At 41.3% G+C, this 26,915-nt stretch overlaps 1 protein-coding gene and 1 pseudogene across 1 annotated transcript; both read right to left on the bottom strand.

The window, feature by feature from the left end:
- Positions 1-212: 212 nt before the first annotated feature.
- LOC111955263 (interferon-induced protein 44-like) lies at positions 213-10,165 on the bottom strand. Its single transcript, XM_070436082.1, has 9 exons — positions 9,668-10,165; positions 8,419-8,745; positions 6,783-6,993; positions 5,928-5,979; positions 5,636-5,831; positions 4,238-4,390; positions 3,954-4,125; positions 1,576-1,676; positions 213-1,398 (listed from the first exon to the last, which is right to left on the bottom strand). The coding sequence occupies exons 2-9, from the start codon at positions 8,710-8,712 to the stop codon at positions 1,219-1,221; spliced, it is 1,359 nt and encodes a 452-aa protein (XP_070292183.1). The 5' UTR covers positions 8,713-8,745; positions 9,668-10,165; the 3' UTR covers positions 213-1,218.
- Positions 10,166-20,801: 10,636 nt separating this feature from the next.
- Positions 20,802-26,683, bottom strand: LOC111954824 (transcription termination factor 1, mitochondrial-like; annotated as a pseudogene).
- Positions 26,684-26,915: the final 232 nt, after the last annotated feature.

Here is a 26,915-nt window from a genome sequence, read left to right as displayed (position 1 = left end):
TCTCATTTGAACAAGCTCAGAGGAAACTTTTATTTGTCATCTTTATTATTCGTACAGCATGTAACATCTCAATAATGCACAGCAGGAAATGAGATTGGATCAATGTATTGAACAATATAGGAAACATTATATATAAAACAAATGACCACAAACGTGAAACTACCTGTGTGTGTGTACATATTTGCACATGCATCTGTGAGAGATGATTTGTGGTTTTAGAATGTGTGAAATATCATAATTACATACAATGCGGAGACACCAACTTGACAACACGTGTCAAATAAGTCCTTTCAGTACAGTGTTTTTGTTTACTTTCCAATTTACAGTAGTAACTCCAAGGACTCCAAACTATTGCAGTATAGTAACCACGGCCCTTTTCGCAATGCCACCAGGTGGCTTCAAAACGCACCTCTCTTTGTCTCACTGTTTATCTCATGTTTTATGTTTATTGTTTTTGAATGCACACACTGTGGCACTATGAATTGGTCATGTTGCGTCTTATCCTAGTTCAGTGAATATGGTGACAGGAGCCATAGAAAGGCAATATTTCGTCCTCTGGACAACAACTCAATTTGTCAATCAACCAACAATATGCAGTGCACTGTGTCATCACCCAAGCCTAAAGCGTTACCAAGAATAGAATTAATAACATACGATATTACGGTAAAACTCTCTACATAAACAATGCTTTCAAATTACAGTGATGCAACTTTACTGTGCTCTGGGGCACTTGCATACAAACGCTTCGAAAAGTACACAGGTAGAGTTGCTTTGTCAGAAGATTATTCACTAGGCCCCACCCCGTTCCCTTTAACCCTTTACTCAATTGGGGAACAGTCCGTTTGCATTGGTACATGCATGCATTGTTTAGGTACGTTACTACTGCTTGAAAGAAGGCAAATGCGACTTTGAATTTGCTTTGCACTGTCACATCAAAGCTCTATCACAAACTGAATTAAGATGTTAAAGGAACATTAGGGCCAGGTGTTTTTCATGTCACGTGAAAAGGTCACAAAAAAAATTGTCTAAGTTAAAATAGCAGTAAGAATGAGCAACGTGTTATAATATCCACAAAAAATAATGATAATATCCACTTGCATGATAACATGTACCAAAATAAATATGGATATCTTGCACAGTTACAAAATAATATGGGATTGCAAAAAAACATTTTTGTCTTCAGAGTATTGACACTTGACAGTGGGACTGTGAAGAGGGTTAGAGCTCTTCCTGTTCAGGCTGGTTTTCGAAGAAGCTGTCAGCATAGTTCAACATCTGATCCAGAGCACTGAGTAGCAGGATATCAGTGTTCTGATTCAGCTCCAGCTCCTGGCTGTAGTTTTTCACTGGCAGAATACCGGACACAGGAATGCCCAGGGATGCACTCAACTCCTGGATCTGAAAGACGGACACACACACACACACCAAATCCAGTGTGGTTAACCACTTACTTTTGTATACATAAATAACCATCTGCTCAAGACGTAAGAGACATTAAGGAGGGTAAGAGACATTAAGGAGGGTAGGATTTAAGATTGGCAATGACAATTAAATAAAATGAGTCAAACGGCTCACCTTCCTTTGTATGTAATGGCTCGTATAAACATTCTGCAGCTCTTCTGACACTAGGGGGCAGGCCTCGTCCACTTTGGTCATTAACACCAGTTGGGGAATACCTAGGACAAACATGCAGAACAAGAAAATGAATATGTCAGGATGTTTAAGTATGAGAGTATTCCATACAGAGTTACCCATTGAAATAGGATACACACTTGGAACACCTTCTTATGAAGTGTTTCTTCATAAGGTGTTCCATATTTCTTTAGAAACAGGAGTTGAAAGCGCCTCATATTCATAGAGCATTATGAAACTGTAGAAAAAAAGCTATAAATCACACAATGCCCCTTATCACAATATACAACATTCATGCAAATGATTCCTCCCTCTCTGCGGATGACTTCGTCAACCATTTTGAAAAGAAGGTCGACGACATCCGATCCTCGTTTGCTAAGTCAAACGACACCGCTGGTTCTGCTCACACTGCCCTACCCTGTGCTTTGACCTCTTTCTCCCCTCTCTCCAGATGAAATCTCGCGTCTTGTGACGGCCGGCCGCCCAACAACCTGCCCGCTTGACCCTATCCCCTCCTCTCTTCTCCAGACCATTTCCGAGACCTTCTCCCTTACCTCACCCGCTCATCAACTCATCCTTGACCGCGGCTACGTCCCTTCTGTCTTCAAGAGAGCGAGAGTTGCACCCCTTCTTAAAAAACCTACACTCGATCCCTCCGATGTCAACAACTACAGACCAGTATCCCTTCTTTCTTTCTCTCCAAAACTCTTGAACGTGCCGTCCTTGGCCAGCTCTCCTGCTATCTCTCTTCAGAATGACCTTCTTGATCCAAATCAGTCAGGTTTCAAGACTAGTCTTCAACTGAGACTGCTCTTCTCTGTGTCACGGAGGCGCTCCGCACTGCTAAAGCTAACTCTCTCTCCTCTGCTCTCATCCTTCTAGACCTATCGGCTGCCTTTGACACTGTGAACCATCAGACTCCTCTTCCACCCTCTCCGAGTTGGGCATCTCCGTTGCGGCCCACGCTTGGATTGCGTCCTACCTGACAGGTCGCTCCTACCAGGTGGCGTGGCGAGAATCTGTCTCCGCACCACGTGCTCTCACCACTGGTGTCCCTCAGGGCTCTGTTCTAGGCCCTCTCCTATCTCGCTATACACCAAGTCACTTGGCTATGTCATATCCTCACATGGTCTCTCCTATCATTGCTATGCAGACGACACACAATTAATCTTCTCCTTTCCCCCTTCTGATAACCAGGTGGCGAATCGCATCTCTGCATGTCTGGCAGACATATCAGTGTGGATGACGGATCACCACCTCAAGCTGAACCTCGGCAAGACAGAGCTGCTCTTCCTCCCGGGAAGGACTGCCCGTTCCATTGATCTCGCCATCACGGTTGACAACTCCATTGTGTCCTCCTCCCAGAGTGTAAGAACATTGGCGTGATCCTGGACAACACCCTGTCGTTCTCAACAACATCAAGGCGGTGACCCGTTCCTGTAGGTTCATGCTCTACAACATCGCAGAGTAAGACCCTGCCTCACACAGGAAGCGGCGCAGGTCCAATCCAGGCACTTGTCATCTCCCGTCTGGATTACTGCAACTCGCTGTTGGCTGGGCTCCCTGCCTGTGCCATTAAACCCCTACAACTCATCCAGAACGCCGCAGCCCGTCTGGTGTTCAACCTTCCCAAGTTCTCTCACGTCACCCCGCTCCTCCGCTCTCTCCACTGGCTTCCAGTTGAAGCTCGCATCCGCTACAAGACCATGGTGCTTGCCTACGGAGCTGTGAGGGGAACGGCACCTCCGTACCTTCAGGCTCTGATCAGGCCCTACACCCCAACAAGGGCACTGCGTTCATCCACCTCTGGCCTGCTCGCCTCCCTACCTCTGAGGAAGTACAGTTCCCGCTCAGCCCAGTCAAAACTGTTCGCTGCTCTGGCACCCCAATTGGAACAAACTCCCTCACGACGCCAGGTCAGCGGAGTCAATCACCACCTTCCGGAGACACCTGAAACCCCACCTCTTTAAGGAATACCTAGGATAGGATAAAGTAATCCTTCTAACACCCCCCCCCCCCCCTTAAAAGAGTTAGATGCACTATGTAAAGTGGTTGTTCCACTGGATATCATAAGGTGAATGCACCAATTTGTAAGTCGCTCTGGATAAGAGCGTCTGCTAAATGACTTAAATGTAAATGTAAATGATATCCACATCCTCTTGTGCCTTTTTGTTTTATCGTACAGTTTCATAATGCTCTATGACACACTTTATAAGTATATACAATATAACAGTATGTACAAATATGTCAATTATAAGAAGGTTCATTGATTTGACACTGACTCGTCCCTTTTCCAAACATATCGTCCACCATTCGCTCACCTATCTGATTGGTCTTCTTGCGAATGGTGGCAAACTTCTCCACAATTTTGGCAGACATCAGAGAGACTCTGCAGGCGTCCACCACGTACACTACACAGTGGATCTGATCCTTCAGACTGACATGCTTACGATACCCAGGTACATCTTCACTCAAGGGCGTCATGGGATTAAACTATAAATGACAAACATGGATTTTTTTTTTTTTTGTTTGTTAGATTTGATCAATGGTTTATTCTCTCCTCCTACTGCTAGTTTGCGTTGTGCCTCCAGACAAGTCTGCATACCTGGTAACGGTCCTGAACATGGCCTTTGTAAATGTTGACTATGTCCTCCATGTCCAAGCCAGCTCCTGACGCCTCCTCCAGTCCCATAGTGTCACACAGGATCAGGGGTATAGGCTCACCACTCTTCCCCGACTTGATGGTGAAGGTACGGAACTAGGGAAAGATAAGACCGTACGTGGGTGGTTGGCAATAGTGGCACGTGGGTAAAATCCCTGGGGAAGCCAAGCCAGGGAAAAAAAAGCCATATTACAACCTATGTGTTGTGATAATTAGGCTGTTTGTTCTATAACCTGTTAGTTCATACGCCTTGTGACCGTGATATATGCCTAAGGCCGAGACAATAAGAAGACACAGTGGCTGAATAAATTCAACCACACCTTCGTTTCATCACAAAACCGGAGCAGTCCTCAAAACATATTGCATGTAACAAACAGTTACATGACCTACAGCATGGTCAATCAAGTTAACATTTCTGACATTTTTGGAGTACTAAACAACTATTGATTTAGAACAACAGAGTTACTGCAAGTCGCAAAGAAAACAGGCGCTGCCTCCACTATTCCAGCACCATTTTAACTTCAACATTTTAACAATCTAATCACCTATGTTTAGTCTAACACAGTGACAACTAAAAGATAACAAAAAATGATTTAGTCCAATCAACATAAGCTAAATATGATGTGGATGTCCATCGTAGCCTAGTGATTTGACTTACCCTACTTGTAGAAACGCCAATACCATCCTCCTTTTTCATGTTACCTAAACGGTCTATGACTCTATCATACAGTACACACTTTGTTTTTTGTTGTACTAGGCTACCTGGCTAAAATGCTTGCTACCTAGCCTAACTTCCTTTCATGGGCAACGATGTGCCAGGCCAGCTAGTTAACATCATTAGCCTACTACTACATTTAGGTACATATTGAACTTCCATCCTCTCAGGCCAGGGACACAATGTCTGAATTTATGGTTGGATTAGAATCACCGTTATAATCATTGGCCAGTACAGAGAATGATGTAAAACCACAAGTCCAAATCCCTATATTCACCCCTGGCTAATATAGGAAAGGGACAATTTTAGCTAGCTCTGATGCTTTCTCTGGTGAAAAACATTCGGCCTCTTGCGAAGTGAAGGAAATGTTTTAAACACAGAGAGATGAAAGATACAGTATTTTTGTATTTTTTTCCTTGGTCAATTTTTTGGGGAAGCCTGGCTTCCCTTGGCATCCATTAATACACGCCAATGGCACGGGACCAACACACACATACAAAATCAACACACAAATACACAATCAACACACACATTAGATGTGGTATCTGGTCAAACTGACATAAGAAAGCACCCACCCACCCATGCACACACACACACACACACACACACACACACACACATTTTACCTGGGTGGTCAGGCTTGTGCCTGCGCTGCCACAGATGGCCTGACTGGTCATGTTTCCTCTGAAGATAGAGTTGACAGAGTTGAAGAAGCTGGACTTGCCAGCCCCAACAGGACCCACGAGGAGAACCCGGGCCTGACTCACTGACTTGACATCAGGCTTATAGTTCTTGATTTTCTCCTTCAACTGCCGTTTCCTCCTGGAAAGTCGGAAAGGTGCAGGGATAGTTAAGCACAATGTAATGTGTGTGTGTGTGTGTGTGTTTACAGTTATGCTTAAAGTCAGCATTACATACTCAGAGGTCCACTGCATGTTTCTCCAAGGCTTTGTCAAACAACCTCCCAAGTCTGAATGGGGAGAAATTAGTTTGAATGATCTTTTACAAAGGTAGGATTATTTACATTTTTTGGGCATAGTAATTTCAGAAAATGTCCAGACTATATCTGCAGTAATAGTGGAATGATAGTGTTTCACAAAGAGATTTGTTTTTAATGCAGTCTAGTGCTAGGTGAATTGCAACAGCACTAGGCTTCATTCAAAACAAATCTCCCCCTTCTCCGCATCCCATTTCCCGTAACATGGCGGAGACTGGCGCTTGAGCCTTTAACCTTCGGTTTTGGTCCACCAGGTTTAAACTTCTGTAAAAACTATATTTGTTGTTATTAAAAAGATATTTCACAGTGATTTAGATGGTACAATATTCCCTACACTATTCAGTGCTTGATTTCTCTCATAAAGTGAAATGGAGCGAACAGTGTAGAATTTTAGCAACCAGGAAATGTTAGAGCGGTTTCCACTAGATAATACAGTCACAAAGTCAGAACAGCCTTCCCATTTTGACAACAGATGCCGCTCCGGTGAGAGAAATCAATAGGAGAATATCACAGCCAATCACAACACTGGTGGGTAAGTAATACTGTGAAGCACTATAATTCCACTATTACTATATTATGGATTTTCTTTTAAATTACAATGCAAAAATAAAAATGGAATGTGTAGCACCTTTAAAACATATAATGTTTGTTATTACAACAACCGTAGACATGTAGGTGTGACATTGTTTCAAAATGTAAAACAAGATTGTGCACTGAAATATCTTCTGCGGTTAGGAGCCGCCATACTCCTAAGTAGGTATGTAAATGTCACTCACCCTCCACTCTGTACACCTCACATTCAGTCAGCTGCAGGTCGTCACCATGCATATGTGCTGCATCAAAGTTGTAGCTGTTCCCTGCGTTATATTGGACTGTAGCGGTGTCATTGAACAGAAAAACCAAGGCACCAAAATTCGGGCCAGTGTTTTCATCTGTGAAACCATACTGGCCATTGGCACTAGACACACGCAGTGGATTTTTTATTTCGTCATTGATGCTGTAGAGCATATATGTCAGAGTCAAGGCCCGCGGGCCACATCCGGCCCGCGAGAAGGTTTTTTACGGCCCCTGGGATGATCTTGATTTATTATTAGAACCGGCCCGCAGACCGCAGCAAGCCGGCAGCCCGCAGATCTTTTACACGCACCAATACTACATTTCCCACAATGCAACGGTGACGCACCGATGTCTGTGTGACATTACGAGTCATCTGAATGCAATGAACTTGCAGCTGCAGGGTCGGGATCATGTCATCTCTGATATGTACAGTACAGTGAAGGCATTTAAAACCAAACTGACTCTGTGGGAGACGCAGATGCGGAAAGAAAATTTGAGCCACTTTCCCAGCTGCCAGACCATGAAAGAGAAGCTCTCTACCAGTGCGTTCCCGAGCGCACAGTTGGCTGATAAAATAGGTATGCTTGCCGCTGACTTTCGACGCCGATTTGCTGACTTTGAAGCACAAAAAAGCAGGTTGGAACTGCTCGGTAACCCATTTGCTGTTGACGTGGAAAGCTCCCACGCACCAAACCTCCAAATGGAGTTGATTGACCTCCAATGCAATGATGCACTGAGGGCAAAATATGCGGCAGTGGGTGCTGCGGAGTTCGCCCGTTTCCTCCCCGACACAATGCCCCAGCTGCGCATCCAGGCTGCTCAAACGTTGTCTATGTTTGGCAGCACATACCTGTGGTGAACAACTGTTTTCTTTGATGAACCTGAACAAAACATCACACAGAAGTCGACTTACTGCTGAACACCTCCACTCAATTCTGAGGATTTCCTCAGCTCAGAGCCTTACCCCGAACATTGATGAACTTGTGGAAAAGATGGGACACCACCAAGTATCACCCTCAACCTCAAACAAGTGAACATTACTGTGCAATCACATATTTAGAGTTTTTACTCAGTTCAAGTTTAAAAAGTTAAAGTTTAATATTTGTTTTCACTGCATGTTACTTCTCCTTAAACAAAGTGTTGTTTTTGATTAATAGATTTTTGCACTTTATTTTATTGTATTTCAATCCAATTATATTTTTAAAAATATTTCAGTTGAGTGATGATAGAAAATTGCTATTATTGTTTTTTTTCTTTGAAGTAAATTTAGCCCACTTTTGCTAAAATAGAAAATATAGGCTACTGATGGTGCCTTGAAATACCGGTTTCTTTCATTTAATGTTCATGTTATGGGGATTTTTATATAAAGGAAATTTGTCTTTTGTGTCTGTTGAAAATTAAAGATTACTGACAGAGCCATAAGAAAATATTGCTTTATTTATCTGATCATATTGGAATATATTTGTTAGGTTTTCAGTAGGTTCAATTAGGTTCACTAGACTATATGCGTCATTTAAAAAATTTTCAATGAACATTCGAACAGTCCGGCCCTCGGCTTGTAGCTAAATTTTTTATTTGGCCCTCCGTCCATTTGACTTTGACACCCCTGCTGTAGAGGAAGGCTTTGTCGTCATTAATAGGCTGTCCATTCTGAGTGTAGTCTTTGCTGGTGTAGGCTCCGAACAGGAAGCCAGCCTTGTTGTAGGCAGCGACTACAGTGGGTCCCTGGCTGTTGCAGCGTGCGTGAAAGGCAGCTGCCGTGTAGCCTTGGACACTGGCTTTGTAGAGCAGACTGAGTCTGACATGGCCGAACAGAGAAAGCAGCTTCTTCTCCTGAACACCTGATAGACTGGATGTTACCACACTCATGATGACACCCAGGAGGTTTGGTAGGAAAGACTCCTGATAGGAAAGACATAAATAAATAATGTGCAAGGTTAAAAGAAAAACATCAAAATCCTAAGTCTGGTTCTGCTGATACCTTTCCTGGCCATGTGGCTTGACCATACAGGACAGCCTCTGCCCTAGTTATACAACCAGGGCAAAGGCTTTCCTGTATGGTCAAGCCACATGGCCAGGAAAGGCGACAGCAGAACCAGACTTAAGATGTTGGTGTGACATTGTTTCAAAATGTTAAACAAATATATTTTTTCACATTATGTGTGGTTAGGAGCCATCATACTCCTGAGTAGGTTGGAAAATGTCACTCACCCTCCACTCTGTACACCTATTTAATTAGCAAGGCCTCATGGCAAGCTTGAGGTTTGTTCCAGCTTTTACTTTCAGTTCCAGATTGTACAAGCTGGAAACGAAAGTAGAACAGATTGTACTTGAAAGTAAAAGATAGACCCGAAAGTAAAAGCTGGAACCAACTTCAAGCTTGTCATGTGGCCTTGCTAATTAAATCAAAGCTGCTAAATGGTTAAAGGTGTATTTTTATATTATTTAAAGCTGTTCAATGGACAGTTCAACATACCCACTTATTCTAAAATCATATAACTTAGAAATGCCTCATGAGCTCAGGACAGCTGTCTTAATCCATCATAACCCATAAAGTTGTTTCAATGTTTGCAAACAATATCAATTTATAGTTTCAAAGCACTATTTTAATATAACTTTTATCGCATGGTCTACCCTCCATAGCTTTATCTAAGAATGTACATTCTTCAGCCCCGTCCTTCAGCTTTATAGCAAAACAAAGGCGGGCTACCATTTGACTGAAAAACGAATCAAGGATTGTTCTTTCAATGTCAGCTAACTATATGTTTAACAGCACACTGCGAAATTAACACACAGAAGGGAATCAGGTCCTTGACCAACTTACCTGCAAATTATCCAGATGGACGGTATGTCTCTCCGTTTAGGAAAACAACCAGAGTAAAAATGAAACAATCTATCCTTGTCTTATGAAAAGGAGGCTGTCTACATTTCAGGGACTTTCCAAAAGAGGAAGAAACGGTGCAGGATTCCCCACATGCATAAACGCCCCGAATTGCGGGCTGCAGTTGCACACGATTGGGAGTCCTCTGGAGTCTTACGTTTCACTTTCACAAGTTTAACTTCTAAAGCTAAAACACCCTGAAAAACTGCTAGTAGCCAAGCAGCGCCTGCTGTCCCAGCAGTGTGTTCAGGGACCACCTTGAGTGGTGGCCTTTTCCAATTGTGAAGGATGGTTTTGTTCTCTTATTAACAAAAATATATGCCTTATAGAAATAGGACATGTTAATCACAAAACATAGTGTGACTGCATGTTTTGCTGAATAACCAGAAAACAGGAACTGAGGAATGTGTAGCCACCGACAACTCAGCTCAATCTTCACAACAAACACTTCCGGATATCTGGATCCTGTGTGCTGTGAGGCTGGGGCCAGCCTGGGCACCACCGATAGGCTAACAAGTTTAAACCACGCTAAGCCTCTACTGTGACAGGCCAACTCTAAAGTTGGAACTACCTCTGTCACAGTATAAAAGAAGATGTCTGTACTATTTCAGTCAGTTCTCTGCTTTACCCTGCGTGGTGATACAGTGAACCAGTATATACGAAAAATGCATTTGCCATTTATCGCTTGTGTTAAATAAAAATACTTAAAGTATATTCGGTGACTCTGAATCACATGTTATCCTGATACCAGATTTGATTGACGCAACCATTTACACAATTCAACATGTTGATTCTTGTCACGATCGTCTTTCAGTGAAAGAGAGGACCAAGGCGCAGCGTGATATAAATACATATTTTATTTGAAGATGAAAACGAACACTAATACAAACTAGACAAAAACAACAAACGACCGTGAAGCTACAAAACGAAAGTGCAGACACAAGCAACTAACGTCAAGACATAGACAATTACCCACAACCTACCTAATGCCTATGGCTGCCTAAATCTGGCTCTCAATCAGAGACAACTAATGACAGCTGTCTCTAATTGAGAACCAATCCAGGCAACCATAGACATACATAAACACCTACACTGAACACAACCCCATGAAATCTACAAAAAAAAACTATACAATACAAACATCCTATACGAGACAAAAACACACAAACATCCCCCATGTAACACCCTGACCTAAAATAATAAAGAAAACAAAGATAACTAAGGCCAGGGCGTGACAATTCTTGTCCCCATCTACCCAGTCCCCAGAGTGCGTGGCCGGCCGGTGAACAATATTGAGGGGTTGCTGATATGGAAGTTGCACAGACCCATGACCGTCAGAAAGCCTCTATACCATCCCCATCTAAGATGCTAATGAGCATTAACAGGGCCTGATTCGAGGCATGTGCGTGTCCCTGAAAATCTGTGGGCAGATATTCGGCAATGGGACAGACAACGTGCAGAAGAAAAACACAGCTTGCTCTTTTGGTTTTGTCGGATTGGATTTGCAATTTGTAGAAAGCAGTTTACAGATGCCCAAAAAATGTAATAGAGCACGACTTTGAATTAATGCTCATATAGTGCGACGAGTGACAGCACTGTTTTTCATTTACCCTGATTTTTCAATACAGAACACTGGAACAAATATAGTATTAACAACAGCTCAGTAATATTAATATTGTGTAAATTACCACTTGCGCTTGTTTAACATTAATTTATAATAATAATAATAATAATACAAGCCATTTAGAAAATGCTTTTATCTGAAGCTAATGTATGGGTGCAGAATAAGCTGAAAGACCTTAAAATGTGTCAATTTCAAAACGCTTTGGAGCTGTGGTGGATGGAAGAATGGAAGTTACATTGTGTGCTTGTTTTTGTCAGAATGGGGTTTTCTTTGAATAACTCATCAGTCGTTGGCGAGGACTGTTTATCATTGTGTTGGAAAACAGGGCAGTTTGGCCGAGGGTTGCACATTCAGGAACACAGAGCAGTTGTAACATACTGCCACCTACTGGGCACAGAAGGCAAACATCCTAGAGAACTAAATGGAAGTAATCGTACAATGTTTCAGAACACCAGGTTTGGTACGTCTTGGGTATTTTACTGTAAAAGCTTTGAGGACAGAGGATATAATAAAGGTAATATACGAGCCACATGCATTTCTATTGATAGCAGTTTTGATTTGGACATAGAGGATGCATTAGCAGATGTGAACTACGGTGCCTTCAGAAAGTATTCATACCCCTAACTTATTCTATATTTTGTTTTGTTACAGCCTGAATTAAAAAAAAAAATATCTCACCCATCTACACACAATACCCCATAATGTCAAAGTGAAAACATGTTTTTACAAATGTTTGCAAATGTATTGAAATTGAAATACTGATATATCTAATTTTCATAAGTATTCATACCCCTGACTCAATGCATGTTAGAATCATCTTTGGCAGCGATTACAGCTGTGAGTCTTTCTTGGTAAGTATCTAAGAGCGTTGCGAACCTGGATTGTACAATATTTGCACATTATTCTTTTTTTTTATTCTTCAAGCTCTGTCAAGTTGATTGTTGATCATTGCTAGACAGCCATTTTAAAGTCTTGACATATATTTTCAAGCCGATTTAAGTCAAATAGGCCACTCAGGAATATTCAATGTTGTCTTGGTAAGCAACTCCAGTGTGTATTTGGCCCTGTATTTTAGGTTACTGTGCTGCTGAAAGGCGAATTTCTGTCCCAGTGTCTCACGGATTCCCCTGGAACTTTCATTGTGCACACCTGGCCCCTATTCCCACTGATTGTATTTGTATATATGTGCCCTTTGTTCACCATGGTGCTGTCGATTATTGTTACTATGTTCGTTGGTGAGTGTGAGTACCTGTGCTGTCGTGCCCTTGTGGATTGTGCAGATGATTACGGGTCTCATCGTGCGCTTGTGTTATTTATTCAAGGTACTCCTCGCTCTTTTGTTTGGGTTTCAACCCTGATTTGTTATGTGTTTGTTTAGTCTTCATCCCTGTGCCTTTACACGGCACACCGTAATTTGGGATGAATAAAAACCATATTACGCATTCCTGCGCCTGTCTCCCGAATCTTTGTTACCAACGTGACACAGTGTCTGTTGGAAAGCAGACTGAACCAGATTTTCCTCTTCGATTTAGCCTGTGCTTAGCTCTATTCTGTTTTTTTTTATCCTAAAAAAAACTCCCTAGTCCTTGCTGATGACAAGCATACCCATAACATGATGCAGCCACCATCATGCTTGAAAATATGAAGAGTGGTACTCATTGATGTGTTGTGTGAGATTTGCCCAAACATAATGCCTTGTGTTCAGGACATAAAGTTAATTTCTTTGTCACATTTTTTGCAGTTTTACTTTAGTGCCTTATTGCAAACAGGATGCATGTTTTGGAATATTTGTATTCTGTACAAGCTTCATTCTTTTCACTCTGTCATTTAGGTTAGTATTGTGGAGTAACTACAATGTTGTTGATCCATCCTCAGTTTTCACCAATCACAGCGATGAAACTCTATAACGTTTAAAAGTCACCATTGGCCTGATGGTGAAAACCCTGAGCAGTTTTCTTCCTTTTCGGTAGTAACTGGGTGTATTGATACACCCTCCAAAATGTAAATAATAACTTCACCATGCTCAAAGGGATATTCAATGTTTGCTTTTTTAAATTTTTACCCATCTACCATTAAGGGCCCTTCTTTGCGAGGCATTGTAAAACCGCCCTCGTCTTTGTGGTTGACTGTGTTTGAAGTTCACTGCTCGACTGAGGGACCTTATAATTGTATGTGTGGTGTACAGAGGTAGTCATTTCAAAAATCATGTTAAACACTACTATTATTGCACACAGAGTGAGTCCATGCAACTTATTCTGTGAATTGTTAAGAAAGTTAAGGTTTGCCATAACAAAGGAGTGAATATTTACTGACACAAGAAAGCTTTTCATATTTAATTAATTTGTCAAAATGTCAACAACAACAAAAAGGGGGGTATTGTGTGTAGGCCAGTGACACAAAATCTCAATTTAATACATTTTAAATTGAGGCTATAACACAACAAAATGTGGATAAAGTCAAGTAGTGTGGATACTTTCCGGCTCTGTATATTAGGATGAGCTGTGTCTAAAATACAGTACATACTGTACATATTGAGTAAGAAACTATATGTAAACAGTATAGGAAGTGACCAGTGAATGTGAATGTAGTTTTGTGAATGTAGTTGTACGCTATATGGCTATATTAACAACCCATACAATGTCAAACAGGAAAAGCTGAAGCTGGACCTAAAGTCTCTGCAGGACAAGCTGAAGATATTATGGAGTGAGAGGAAATATAAGCATATTGTTCAACGCACAAAAGGTAAGTGTATTGTAAATTGAAGAACAAAAATAAAATAAAAATATAGTCCTTTATCTGAAATAAATTGAACATACTTTTTTGCTTTGAGCTTTTAAAATGTGTGTTTTCTATTAATTGTTCTAAAATGTTCTATCTATTCTTCTAGTTTTCTACCTTTCTACCAAAATCAGGATATTTCCAGCCCCAACCAGGTTTGTGCGTTAATTAAGATGCTTCATTGTCATAGACACAATTGGTGGACACTGAGAGGCAGATAAAGTTGGAGTTTGAGAAGCTCCACCAATTTCTGAGAGATGAAGAGAAGGCCAGACTAGGTGAACTGAGGAAGGAAGAGGAGCAGAAGAAAGATAGTATGACCACAGAAATGAAGATCATTCATGACCAAATCTCAGCTCTTACAAAGAGTATCACTACTTTGGAACAAGAGCTAAAGAAGCAGGATTTGCGCTTTCTGAAGGTATGTACACAGTAATCCCAAAACTAGACTACAAACATTGTCTGTTAGTTAGGAAAACAGACATGCAATGCTTGCAGTTCAGTTTGAGGGTAAGGATTAGATAATGTTATCACCACAACAATATGCAGTGCAATCAGTATGATTGTGGATAACCATTTCCCCCAAAGAGCTGGTGGTGATTAGAATAGAGGGACATTGCTGCAGCTGTTTAAATAGGATCCATTATGATGATGGCTTCAGATTTGTTTTCTTGTCTAAGGTTGTTATCGCCGTAGGATATTCCTATGTGTTCCTGACTATATTCTAGCATAATATCATTACAATTGTGTGTTTTTCTTATCATTCCTAGAGCTACAAAAGCATCAAAATTAGGTATGTCCAACGTCTTTTATTTCCCAAATGTCATACAGAATCTGTTTGTTACTGATGTAGAGACTCTTCTTACACATAAACGATATGGCCTAAAAATCCCATCTCAAAATGTTAATGGATGGTGTTCATGAATTGCTGGAAGAAGCTTGGTGCCAAGCTCAACTCGAGTACAATTGTACTGGAACACACCAATGTGCATCATGAATGAATGCAATGATCAAGCAGAAATGGGAAATCAAGTGGCCATATTGGATTAGCAAAAAATCAAAGCATACACTTAATTGATAAGTGCTACTCCTAATTTGATCAAAAACCATATGGACAGTAAGTACAATTATAAACAAAACAAACTTTCTGAAAGGATTGTGTAGCTCAATGACTTGGTTTGAAGTATCTCTGAGATGATTTGGGCACTGATTTAAAACATGTTGATATCGGGTTCATTGATTTCCATTGTTTTTTGGTTAAAATGCTAACATTAGTGGTTAGGACTCTTTCCTTGTCCATTGACTCCTTACAGTGTAAGGAAAACACTCACCCATTATTATTCTTTATAGTTGTCGGGCCCAGCTGCAGTGCACACCACAGAATCCAAAGATTATAACGGGAGAGCTCATACATGTGGCCAAAAAAGTCCTGGGTAACCTCAAATTTAGACTCTGGGAGAAGATGCTGGTGATTGATAACCACAGTGAGTAACACTGAAAAGAGAATATGTTTGTGATTAATATGATGTATTGTCGATGATAGAGAAGGTTAAACAACATTTTATTTGTGTCACAACTTGTCTTTATAGTCAGTTTTCATGATGTAGCTATACCAAAGACAAGTTATACACTATATGGAACTGACAGTGTATTTCCTTATCTTTACTCTCCTGTGATTCTGGACCCCAATAATTCTCCCAGCTTTCTCACTTTGTCTGATGATCTGACCAGTGTGTGAAACACAGGCACGCAGCAGAAGCTGACAGAACATCCAGACCGATGCACATTTAACGCAAACGTTTTGGATTCTGTAGGGTTCACCTCAGGAAAGCACAGCTGGGAGGTGGATGTGGGGAACCAAAGAGTCAATCAATAGAAAAGATAGGACATTCGCAAAACCAAAATATGGAATCTGGGCTCTAGGTTTGGAAAATAGTGAATATACAGATCCAGAGGCTAAGCTTCTTGCTCTGAAGTGGAGACCCCAAATGATTATGGTGCAACTAGACTACAGTGGAGGGGAATTGTCCTTCTATGACCCCCGTGACATGTCAAAAATCTACACTCACAAAGACACATTTAATGAGAGACTCTTCCCATACTTCTCTATTGGAAAATGTAAAGACGCCAGTGAACCTGGATTCATCCAGATCTGCCCCTCAAAGGTGTCTCTAAAAGTGATGTCATTGTGTTAACGGAGGTATTTAACGGAGGTATTTTTCAAATATGAAGTATCTTAGAAAGCCTTTCTAGTGGGATACGGGATGTCATTCCTTGTAAAGATTCAATAAAAATTTGATGAAATGTAGTATTTCATATCTAGTAGAAATTAAACAAATTCATCATTTAAAGTAATTGAGGAATATCATTTGAACGTTTGAATAATTCAAATATGCAGAGTTGGTGTCATTTGAAAACTTACCAAGTGCTTCAAAAGAGTCGTATGGTAATTCAACGTTAATGACAATCTATTCTAGTTTAATGACAATCAAAAGGCATGTTTTAAAACCCTGTGTGTCATGATTGACTCATACCCAGCTAGGCTTTTAAAGTTTCTGATAGGTAGTGATGAAGTCCTTATAAATTTTTCTTGATCCAATTTTTCCTTGTGTTCTCAGAAATGGCCATGCAAAAGCAATCAGAATAAAGAGTTACTGTAGTACCTTATGCTAACTGCCTACCATTAGGAGAAATGTGTTCTATTCTCTGGCTTTTTATCAATTAGATTTTGCTCACCTCCTGCGTCCTCTCTCGCCTCCTTTTGAAAAAGGTCACAGTTAATTAAGGAGAGTCAACGTGGATGGAAATGTGCTTGCTTGAAATGAGTCTCAAGTCATTGGGCAAATTCGGTTTAGAGTGGGTGGATCCCAAAATAAATGTGTAAAGTGCTCAAAACAAATTAAGTTAGTAATGCAATACATTTTATAGATAAACCAATAAGTAGCATATTGTTTTTAAACGTGTGCATGTTTTTCCTCCTCTGTCAAAACAAAAGCTGATTCTAAGGGGTTGTGGCAGATTTCAAAACTTTTCCAAATACTTGAGTATCCTCGATGAATGGTGGCTATGGAGGGGAGCAATGGTGTAAAGTACTTAAGTAAAAATACTTTAAAGTATTACTTAAATAGTTTTTCTACTTTACTTTACTATTTATATTTTTGACCTTTATTTCACTATATTCCTAAAGAAAATCATGTACTTTTTTCTCCAAACATTTTCCCTGACATCAAAAAGTATTCCTTACATTTGTTATACTTAGCAGGACAGGAAAATGGTCCAATTCACACACTTATCATGAGAACATCCCTGGTCATCCCTACTGCCTCTGATCTGGCAGACTCATTAAACACACATGCTTAATTTGTAATGATGTCTGAGTGTTGGCGTGTACCCCTGGCTATCCGTAAATTAAAACAAGAAAATGATGCAGTCTGGTTTGCTTTATATAAGGAACTTGAAATTATTTATACTTTGAGCAATTACATTTACTTTTGATACTTAAGTATATTTAACACCAAATATTTTTATTGAAGTAGTGTTTTCCTGGGTGACTTTCACTTGAGTCATTTTCTATTAAGGTATCTTTACTTTTACTCAAATATGACAACTGTGTACTTTTTCCGACACTGGAGGGGAGGACACTTCCGTTTGCCTACTAATGAATTGACACTCTCTTCGACCACTCAGCCATTATCGGTTTCCGGAGGACGGAGGAGAGAGGATGTTCTTTTGCCCAAATGAGAATCTCCCTCTCTCATTCTCTTTTGTTAGGAGACTGCTCAATTCAATCAAAATTGCACTGTAGCCTTTCACTGTAGCATATGCATGCAACATTATATTGAATACCGTTAATAGCAGGTAGACACTCTCCACAGGTTGATGTTTTCATATAAATGCACTCAATTAGCCATAAATACTAAATCAAAGCATTACAGGAAAATATCACTCCAAAACAATCTTTTGGTATTCATTTCATTAGTCCAGTGTTAATACAGTCCCAAAATGTTTTGCATTTCAGCAATCAAGTTTTCAAAATACAGAAAGTGACATTTTGAATTCTTAGGTTTAATTAAAGTATCAACTGTCATATTTTATTACTGTTTATTGGCATACATTTGTGTGAAACAGAGCACATACATAAATATTACTTATTGTAAACCTAATGCATCATATTTTGTTGTCCATTTCAAACACTAACCTTCTCCAAACCTTTTGTTTGGTAAAAATGATATCCTTATTTTTCACATTCATTCACTAAGGCAAATAAGCTAGGAAGAAAGGGTTTGACTGATTTCTCATTGGACAACTCATCTGGCAAATGAGAAAGAAGTTTGAGAATCGTTCATTATTCGGACACAGTAACAACAGTGTCTTGATGCCTCTTGGCAGTTGACAGTTCTGTAAAACCATTGGTAAGGGTGGTGTTTCCTCTGAACTGAAGGCATCGAAGTTCACTAAGCTGCCACATAACCGGAGAAATGCATTGACACAGTACTATAATACATAGTTCGTCAGCAATTGTAAAAATCTAAATCATGGGTCAAATACGATTACACTACCTTACTTAGGCTTACTCTTTGTTTTCCATAAAAATAAGGTTTCCTGATACTGACATGATTCTCTATATGATTGAGTTGTTTTTACCTACCATATACATTTGAAGCTATATACAGTGGGGAGAACAAGTATTTGATACACTGCCGATTTTGCAGGTTTTCCTACTTACAAAGCATGTAGAGGTCTGTAATTTTTATCATAGGTACACTTCAACTGTGAGAGACGGAATTTAAAACAAAAATCCAGAAAATCACATTGTATGATTTTTAAGTAATTAATTCGCATTTTGTTGCATGACATAAGTATTTGATCACCTACCAACCAGTAAGAATTCCGGCTCTCACAGACCTGTTAGTTTTGTCTTTAAGAAGCCCTCCTGTTCTCCACTCATTACCTGTATTAACTGCACCTGTTTGAACTCGTTACCTGTATAAAAGACACCTTCCACCCACTCAATCAAACAGACTCCAACCTCTCCACAATGGCCAAGACCAGAGAGCTGTGTAAGGACATCAGGGATAAAATTGTAGACCTGCACAAGGCTGGGATGGGCTACAGGACAATAGGTAAGCAGCTTGGTGAGAAGGCAACAACTGTTGGCGCAATTATTAGAAAATGGAAGAAGTTCAAGATGACGGTCAATCACCCTCGGTCTGGGGCTCCATGCAAGATCTCACCTCGTGGGGCATCAATGATCATGAGGAAGGTGAGGGATCAGCCCAGAACTACACGGCAGGACCTGGTTAATGACCTGAAGAGAGCTGGGACCACAGTCTCAAAGAAAACCATAGTAACACACTACGCCGTCATGGATTAAAATCCTGCAGCGCACGCAAGGTCCCCCTGCTCAAGCCAGCGCATCTCCAGGCCCGTCTGAAGTTTGCCAATGACCATCTGGATGATCCAGAGGAGGAATTGGAGAAGGTCATGTGGTCTGATGAGACAAAAATAGAGCTTTTTGGTCTAAACTCCACTCGCCGTGTTTGGAGAAGAAGAAGGATTAGTACAACCCCAAGAACACCATCCTAACCGTGAAGCTTGGAGGTGGAAACATCATTCTTTGGGGATGCTTTTCTGCAAAGGGGACAGGATGACTGCACCGTATTGAGGGAGGATGGATGGGGCCATGCATCGCGAGATCTTGGCCAACAACCTCCTTCCCTCAGTAATTGCATTGAAGATGGGTCGTGGCTGGGTCTTCCAGCATGACAACGACCCGAAACACGCAGCCAGGGCAACTAAGGAGTGGCTCCGTAAGAAGCATCTCATGGTCCTGGAGTGCCTAGCCAGTCTCCAGACCTGAACCCAATAGAAAATCTTTGGAGGGAGCTGAAAGTCCGTATTGCCCAGCGACAGCCCCGAAACCTGAAGGATCTGGAGAAGTCTGTATGGAGGAGTGGGCCAAAATCCCTGCTGCAGTGGTGCAAACCTGGTCAAGAACTACAGGAAACGTATGATCTCTGTTAATGGCAAAACAAAGGTTTCTGTACCAAATATTAAGTTCTGCTTTTCTGATGTATCAAATACTTATGTCATGCAATAAAATGCGAATTAATTACTTAAAAATCATACAATGTGATTTTCTGGATTTTTGTTTTAAATTCCGTCTCTCACAGTTGAAGTGTACCTATGATAAAAATTACAGACCTCTACATGCTTTGTAAGTAGGAAAACCTGCAAAATCGGCAGTGTATCAAATACTTGTTCTCCCCACTGTAGCTATGCACAATCAAATCGTATAGGTTAGGAGTAGGACAGTCATATGTAGAGGTCATGCTTCAGGCAGCAATGGCAAACATTTGTGCAAAAAAAAATCGGATTAAATTCTAATCATAACCCAAATGTTGACACAACTCATTCCTCTGACGAGAGAGCCAGTCTTTCCGACTTGGGGTCGTATCTTTATTGGCTTGTGTCCAGAATATTGATGCCGTTCTTTTCAAAGTCATACCGGAGCTTATGCAGCTCCTCTAGTCGCCCTGTGATGATCATACTTCAGGACTTTCTCCAGTATTCTCCAGTATCTTTAACAGACAGTCAGTCAAGTTTGGAGCTCAGCGTATCCGGCCTGATGAACAGCACAGTGGGGTAGCAGACCATCAGTTTCTTGATGTCAACTTACCGACAGCCGAGAGACGCCAGCTTCTCCTGAAGCCTCTTGATGTTTCTCTTCAGGTACTCGTTAGAGAGGTCCAGGATTTTTGCCCAGGCACCCTGCAGCAGAGCCAGCAGCTCCGGGTCACTCATCTTGAAAGAAGCCTTAGGAAGTCAATGTTTGCCTTCACCCTCTTGGTGCTGTGGATGAGGATGTATAGGTTTCGAGAAACCACCGACTTGGCGAACTGCCCAGGGTCCTACCCACCCAACTCAGTGCACACGTCTTCCAGGAACTCCACCGGGGGTGGTTGAGCTCGACACTGTTGGAGACGGTCCGCAGCGCCGTGGTCAGTAGGTGGTGGAGGTCCTTGGCGTTGAGGCCCAGCGAGCCCAGGAACACAATGTTCTTCAAATCAAATCTCCAGGTTGTTGTTGCCGCTCGAGGAGGACTCGGGCGAGCGGTCCAGAATGCTGATGATCTCACTGTCGCTCTTGAAGACACTCCGCCACATCGGCCAGTGTTGCTCCAGGTGCTCGCCCGAATAAGTGATGGCGCATGGGTACCAGGGGATGATGCCTGTCACCACTTTCCGGCTGGCGCCTTTGCCATGGAGGAAGTGAGCCAGACCTTGCTCATTGGTGATGACCTTGTGGAGCACACCCGGTTGGCACTGGTGCCCCATCTTCACGTCCACCACATGAAGGTCAAGCTCTCCAGCAGGGACTCATTCTCAAGTCCCACTGAAGGCTTTGAGTCGCTGACATTTGGAGTGACGGTGCAAAGACCCCTGGGAAGACCGACAGAGGTCAGCTGGGCAGGAGATGCAACAAAGTGGCTAAAAGCTGGTACAGGGTTCTGTGAAGGCCTAGCAGAGCCTGGACTCCCTGCATTAATGTAATCTTCAACACGGTCGAGACATGACATCAGACCTAAAGGAAAAAATACAAGATAATATATCAATCAATTCTACCTCCAGACCTCCAGTGAAATAATAGTAGACAACCAAAGTCTACTGACATCATTAATGATTACACTGATCAAAGTCAAGCTACTTTGCGCCTTCTCTAAGCAGGATGAGAGATCATAAAGATGCAAGCTGGTTTCGCCAAAGAATTCATTCACTTTCTAGGCCCTCAGTTTGTGGGCTGTTCATGGCATGACAAAATGGAATAGTGAAATGCAACCAACCAGGATAGAATAGCAACAATTCATAATTTAAAACAGGGCCTCACAATTATGCACCATTGCAGTAGCTTCTAGTTATGATAAATCTGTATTACATTTTTTAGTTAACCTTTATTTAACTAGGCAAGTCAGTTAAGAACAAATTCTTATTTGCAATGACGGCCTACCTCATCCAAACTCTAACGACACTGGGCCACCCTATGGGTCTCCCAATCACGTCCGGTTGTGATACAGTCTGGAATTGAACCAGGATCTGTAGTGACACCTCTAGCACTGAGATGCAGTGCCTAACACGGAACCCAAACCGTGTGCGCCATCGTGCATAAATTAATTTTGTCCCCCTACACCAAACGCAATCACTACACGCAGGTTAAAATATCAAAACAAACTCTGAACCAACGACATTAATTTGGGGACAGGTCGAAAAGCATTAAACATTTATGGCAATTTAGCTAGTTAGCTTGCACTTGCTAGCTAATTTGTCCTATTTAGCTAGCTTGCTGTTGCTAGCTAATTTGTCCTGGGGTATAAACATTGAGTTGTTATTTTACCTGAAATGCACAAGGTCCTCTACTCCGACAATTAATCCACACATAAAAACGGTCAACCGAATCATTTCTAGTCATCTCTCCTACTTCCTGGCTTTTTCATTGTTTAATTTATTTGGTGATTGGCATCTGCACTTTTACCAAGACAACCGGCAAAACATTTTGTCTTTCAATCACCCACATGGGTATAACCAATGAGGAAATGGCACGTGGGTACCTGCTTCTATAAACCAATGAGGAGATGGGAGAGGCAGGACTTTCAGCACGATCTGCGCTAGTGCGCGATGAAAAAAGGATATCCCTGCCGGCCAAACCCTCCCTAACCCGGATGACGCTAGGCCAATTGTGCGCCGCCCCATGGGCCTCCCGGTCGCGGCCGGCTGCGACAGAGCCTGGGCTCGAACCCAAAGTCTCTGGTGGCACAGCTAGCACTGCGATGCAGTTTACAATATATTTTAATTGTTTCTTGGAGACAACTAAAGTTAGCTTGCTGTAACTTAACATAGCTCGCTAGCTAGCTGCTTTTTACAATGCTGGAATTAGCTTGCAAAAAAACTGAATAATTAAATACAATTACATTTCAATTTACTCTGTCCTTATTCATGGGTGAATTTGAGAGAAAAAAATCTAATGGAACATAGTATAATTAAACAGAAAATCCAAACCCGGGTCTGTTGTAGAAACATTCCTCAGCGAGGTCAATTCCTCTCTGCTTACCTCATATCAAAATTAAAGATCCCCCAAGTTCTTGCTTTTTTTTCAAGGTATGCCACACCTGCAGGACTTTTATTTTGACATGAGGCAAGTAACCGGAGAGAAAGTGAGTCTACAACAGACCGGTCCCACGTTTGGAAAGTCTGTATAATTTATGTTCTATTAGATTATTTTTCTCAATGTCCCCATGCATAAGAACCAACCCTACGGACAATCAGCAGGGTATAAATTGAAATTTGAGTCTTATTTAATTTATGGCAGGATATTCCGTTTTTTTGCAGGCTAATTCCTAGTAACGCTCATTTATACTGAGCCAAAAATATAAACAGAACATGCAACAATTTCAAGATATTACTGAATTACAGTTCATATAAGGAAATTAGTTAATTTAAATAAATTCATTAGGCCCTAATTTATTACCGGTCTAAAGCACTGCATCTCAGTGTAAGAGGCATCACTGCAGTCCCTGGTTTGAAACCAGGCTGCATCACATCTAGCTGTGATTGGGAGTCCCATAGGGCGGCGCACAATTGGCCCAACACCGTCGGTTTGGCCGGAGTAGGCTACCATTGTAAATGGCATTGTACATTTTAGAGTGGCATTTTATTATCTCCAGCACAAGGTGCACCTGTGTAATGATCATACTGTTTAATCAGCTTCTAGATATACCACACTGTCAGGTGGATGGATTATCTTGGCGAAGGAGAAATGCTTTTCTCCTATGCTTTTTGTGCATATGGAACATTTCTGTGATCTTTTATGTTGCATTTATATTTTTGTTCAGTATAGTAGTATGTAAATGCTAGCGTTGCTAAGAGCAGTTACCAGCTAGCTAGCTAACTACTCTCCCATTGACAGTGCACGCTTTGTTTGTACCACATTGTAAATGCTTTTTCAATAAATGTATTTGATGTGTAGCTAACTACCTAAACAAGAAATTATTAAAGCAATAAGAGGGTGTGGTATATGGCCAATATACCACAGCTAAGGGCTGTTCTTAGACACAATGCAAAGCGGAGTGCCTGGACACAGCCCTTAGCGGTGGTAAATTGGCCATATATCACAAACCCCTGAGGTGCCTTATTGCTATTATAAACTGGTTACCAACGTAATTAGAGCAGGAAAAATACAGATTTTCTCATACCGATGGTATACGGTCTGATATACCACGGCTGTCAGCCAATCAGCATTCAGGGTTCAAACCACCCAGTTTATAATGAAGAGTTTGGTTTCTCCTCTACCACACACTGCATGCCATTTCCCAATTACCAAAGAAGGAGGAGTAAGCAGGCAGTTTGTTTACATTCAATTCACTTCAGCGCTCTATCACTGTGGGTGGACGTGCAGTTTGTAATGCCATGCAATGTATAGCAATACACTAGATGGCGCCATTCACTTTCCATAAGAGGTTTATTGGTATAAACTGAGAATATTTGTGTTATTCCTGCCTCCTTGGCGGGTATTTATACACATTTCTGTAATTCACCCTGCATTTGTCAGACTTATAGGCTATAGTTGGCTTTCTTTACCATATGACAGAGTTGTATAAGCGTAAAGTTATGCTGCTATATGTTTAAAGGCCCAGTGCAGTCAAAATTGTGATTTACATGTGTTTTATGTATATGTCCACATTATGAGGTTGGGATAACACTATGGAATTGTTAAAATTATGATAATGCCCTTTGAGTGTAAGAGCTGTTTGAAAAGACTGCCTGAAATTTAAGCCTGTTTTGGTGGGATGGAGTTTTGGCCTGAAAGAGTTTCAAACCTTTGAAAGAAAGAAACTCTTTCTTTCAAAGAGAAAGAGTTTCAAACCTTTCCACCAATAACAGCTAGTTTTCAGATTTCCCCTCCCCACTCAGATCACTCCCAGACAGACCTATCAAAATTCTTGCTTGAAAAATTGTTCTTTGCTAAGAAGCTATTTTTGTTAATCTGTGACAATTTTAATTGAAAACTATCACAATAAGGTACTTAATTGTTACCTAGAAAATGTTTTGATATTGATCAAAACTGCTGCATTGGACCTTTAATAACTAAATTGTGTCTGTAGCCCCAAGGAAACAAAATAGGCCTGCCTTGGACCAGCTTTTCAGTCATATACAAACACTTTGCAAGTACATTCACTTGACTCTCTAAAGAGAATGAAACAGGAAGGTCCATCCTTGTGTCCTTGCCTAGGTTATACTCATCTAAATTGGGGCTCCCTAGTAGCACAGCGGTCTAAGGCATCGCATCTCAGTGCAGAGGCGTCACTACAGACCCTGGTTTGATTCAAGACTGTATCACAACCGGCTGTGATTGGGAGTCTCATAGGGCGGCGCACAATTGGCCCAGTGTTGTTAGGGTTTGGCTCGGGTAGGCCGTCATTGTAAATAAGAATTTGTTCTTAGCTGACTTGTCAAGTTAAATAAACAAACTATTTTAATAAATTCCATGTTTGAATGATTCAAGTGTTTTACTCTTGATCATGGTGTTCAAGGGGTACAATGGCTGGAATGCACTTGAGATGGTCACCTAGCCTAACCACAGATTTATTATTATAAGAATATATTTGATAAATGTCAGAAACTCCTTGTGTATTAATGGCCATCATGACCCATGACCTCTCCAATCAGCCCATCTCAAGGCTGGAGAATGAGAACTACAAAGGTGTTGTTTGGTATTGGACGATGAGGCACAAAAGGCCCTTGTACTTTATTCATACCAACTTTCCAAGTTTCTATTGTCATGTGCACAAGTACAGTGAAATGCCTTTCTATTCCATTACCGCAGCACGCCACTGTCAGCTGTCCACTTCAGTTCCAATCGATGAAGCTCAAGGGTGCACCAGCAGGAAGAAGTATCAGCCTCCAACTCTTCACCTAATTTATTTTGGGATTTCCACCAGATACCTTTTGGTTACTGACCCAATGCTTTTTACCACTAGGCCGCCTGCCAGCCCAGTGAAAAAGGTTGGAATTCAGTTCATAGAGAGCATAGAGAGTTTATTTCTGTTTGCTTGATGTATGGCTTCTGTATTGGTGATCCAGAAATGCACCACATCAATACATTTGGTTCCAAGATGGCGTAGCAGTTGGACGTGTGTTTTGTCTTGTCCTGTCCTGTCCTATGTAAATATTGTTTTTCCGTATATATATTTCGTATATATTTTTATCTCACTTTCCATCTACGGACTGAATATACTCTCCTACAACCCACCTCACCCAATGTGGTACGGATCTGCTATTTTTATACTTTAGAACTGGAACCCCCATCAGAAGCCACTGCTAGCGGTCTTCACTGTTAACTCGGACACCAGCAAGCCTCAGCTCGGTAAATACCTACCAGTCTGCACAGCGCGATATCAACCCAGAGCGGATTCCTACCGCAAGCTCTGAACCTTTACACCGGATCATCGCAGCTACAGTGGTTCCTCCTTTAAAAGTTGCGTCAAACTGCGGCACACCTTGCATGCTGCTGGAGCATACTGTGGCACGTCACTTAATTCTCAGCCATTTCTTCTGTTACTGCAAGTTATTGCTAGTTTGACCACCAGGGGGCATCTTTGAGAAGCATTTGATAGAATTCCGTATTGGCATTACCAGAGAATTTAAAACCTTTTTTGTAATAACATAGTATATGGGATTGATTTTAAGAAATTTGGCTTAATGAATTTGATTAATATTATGGTGTTTCCATTCAGAG

This window comes from Salvelinus sp. IW2-2015, linkage group LG30 (genome assembly GCF_002910315.2).
Source record: "Salvelinus sp. IW2-2015 linkage group LG30, ASM291031v2, whole genome shotgun sequence".
Taxonomy (NCBI): Eukaryota; Metazoa; Chordata; class Actinopteri; order Salmoniformes; family Salmonidae; genus Salvelinus; species Salvelinus sp. IW2-2015.
Note: the sequence above shows the minus strand (reverse complement) of the source record. Positions and strands in the feature narration are given on the sequence as shown.

Coding starts and splice junctions, on each gene's coding strand:
- LOC111955263 (XM_070436082.1), bottom strand. CDS start 8,712: ATGAGTGTGGTAACATCCAGTCTATCAGGTGTTCAGGAGAAGAAGCTG. Junction 4,391..5,635: donor GCACAAGCCTGACCACCCAG/GTAAAATGTGTG, acceptor ATCTTTCCCTAG/TTCCGTACCTTCACCATCAA. Junction 1,399..1,575: donor GCCATTACATACAAAGGAAG/GTGAGCCGTTTG, acceptor TCCGTCTTTCAG/ATCCAGGAGTTGAGTGCATC.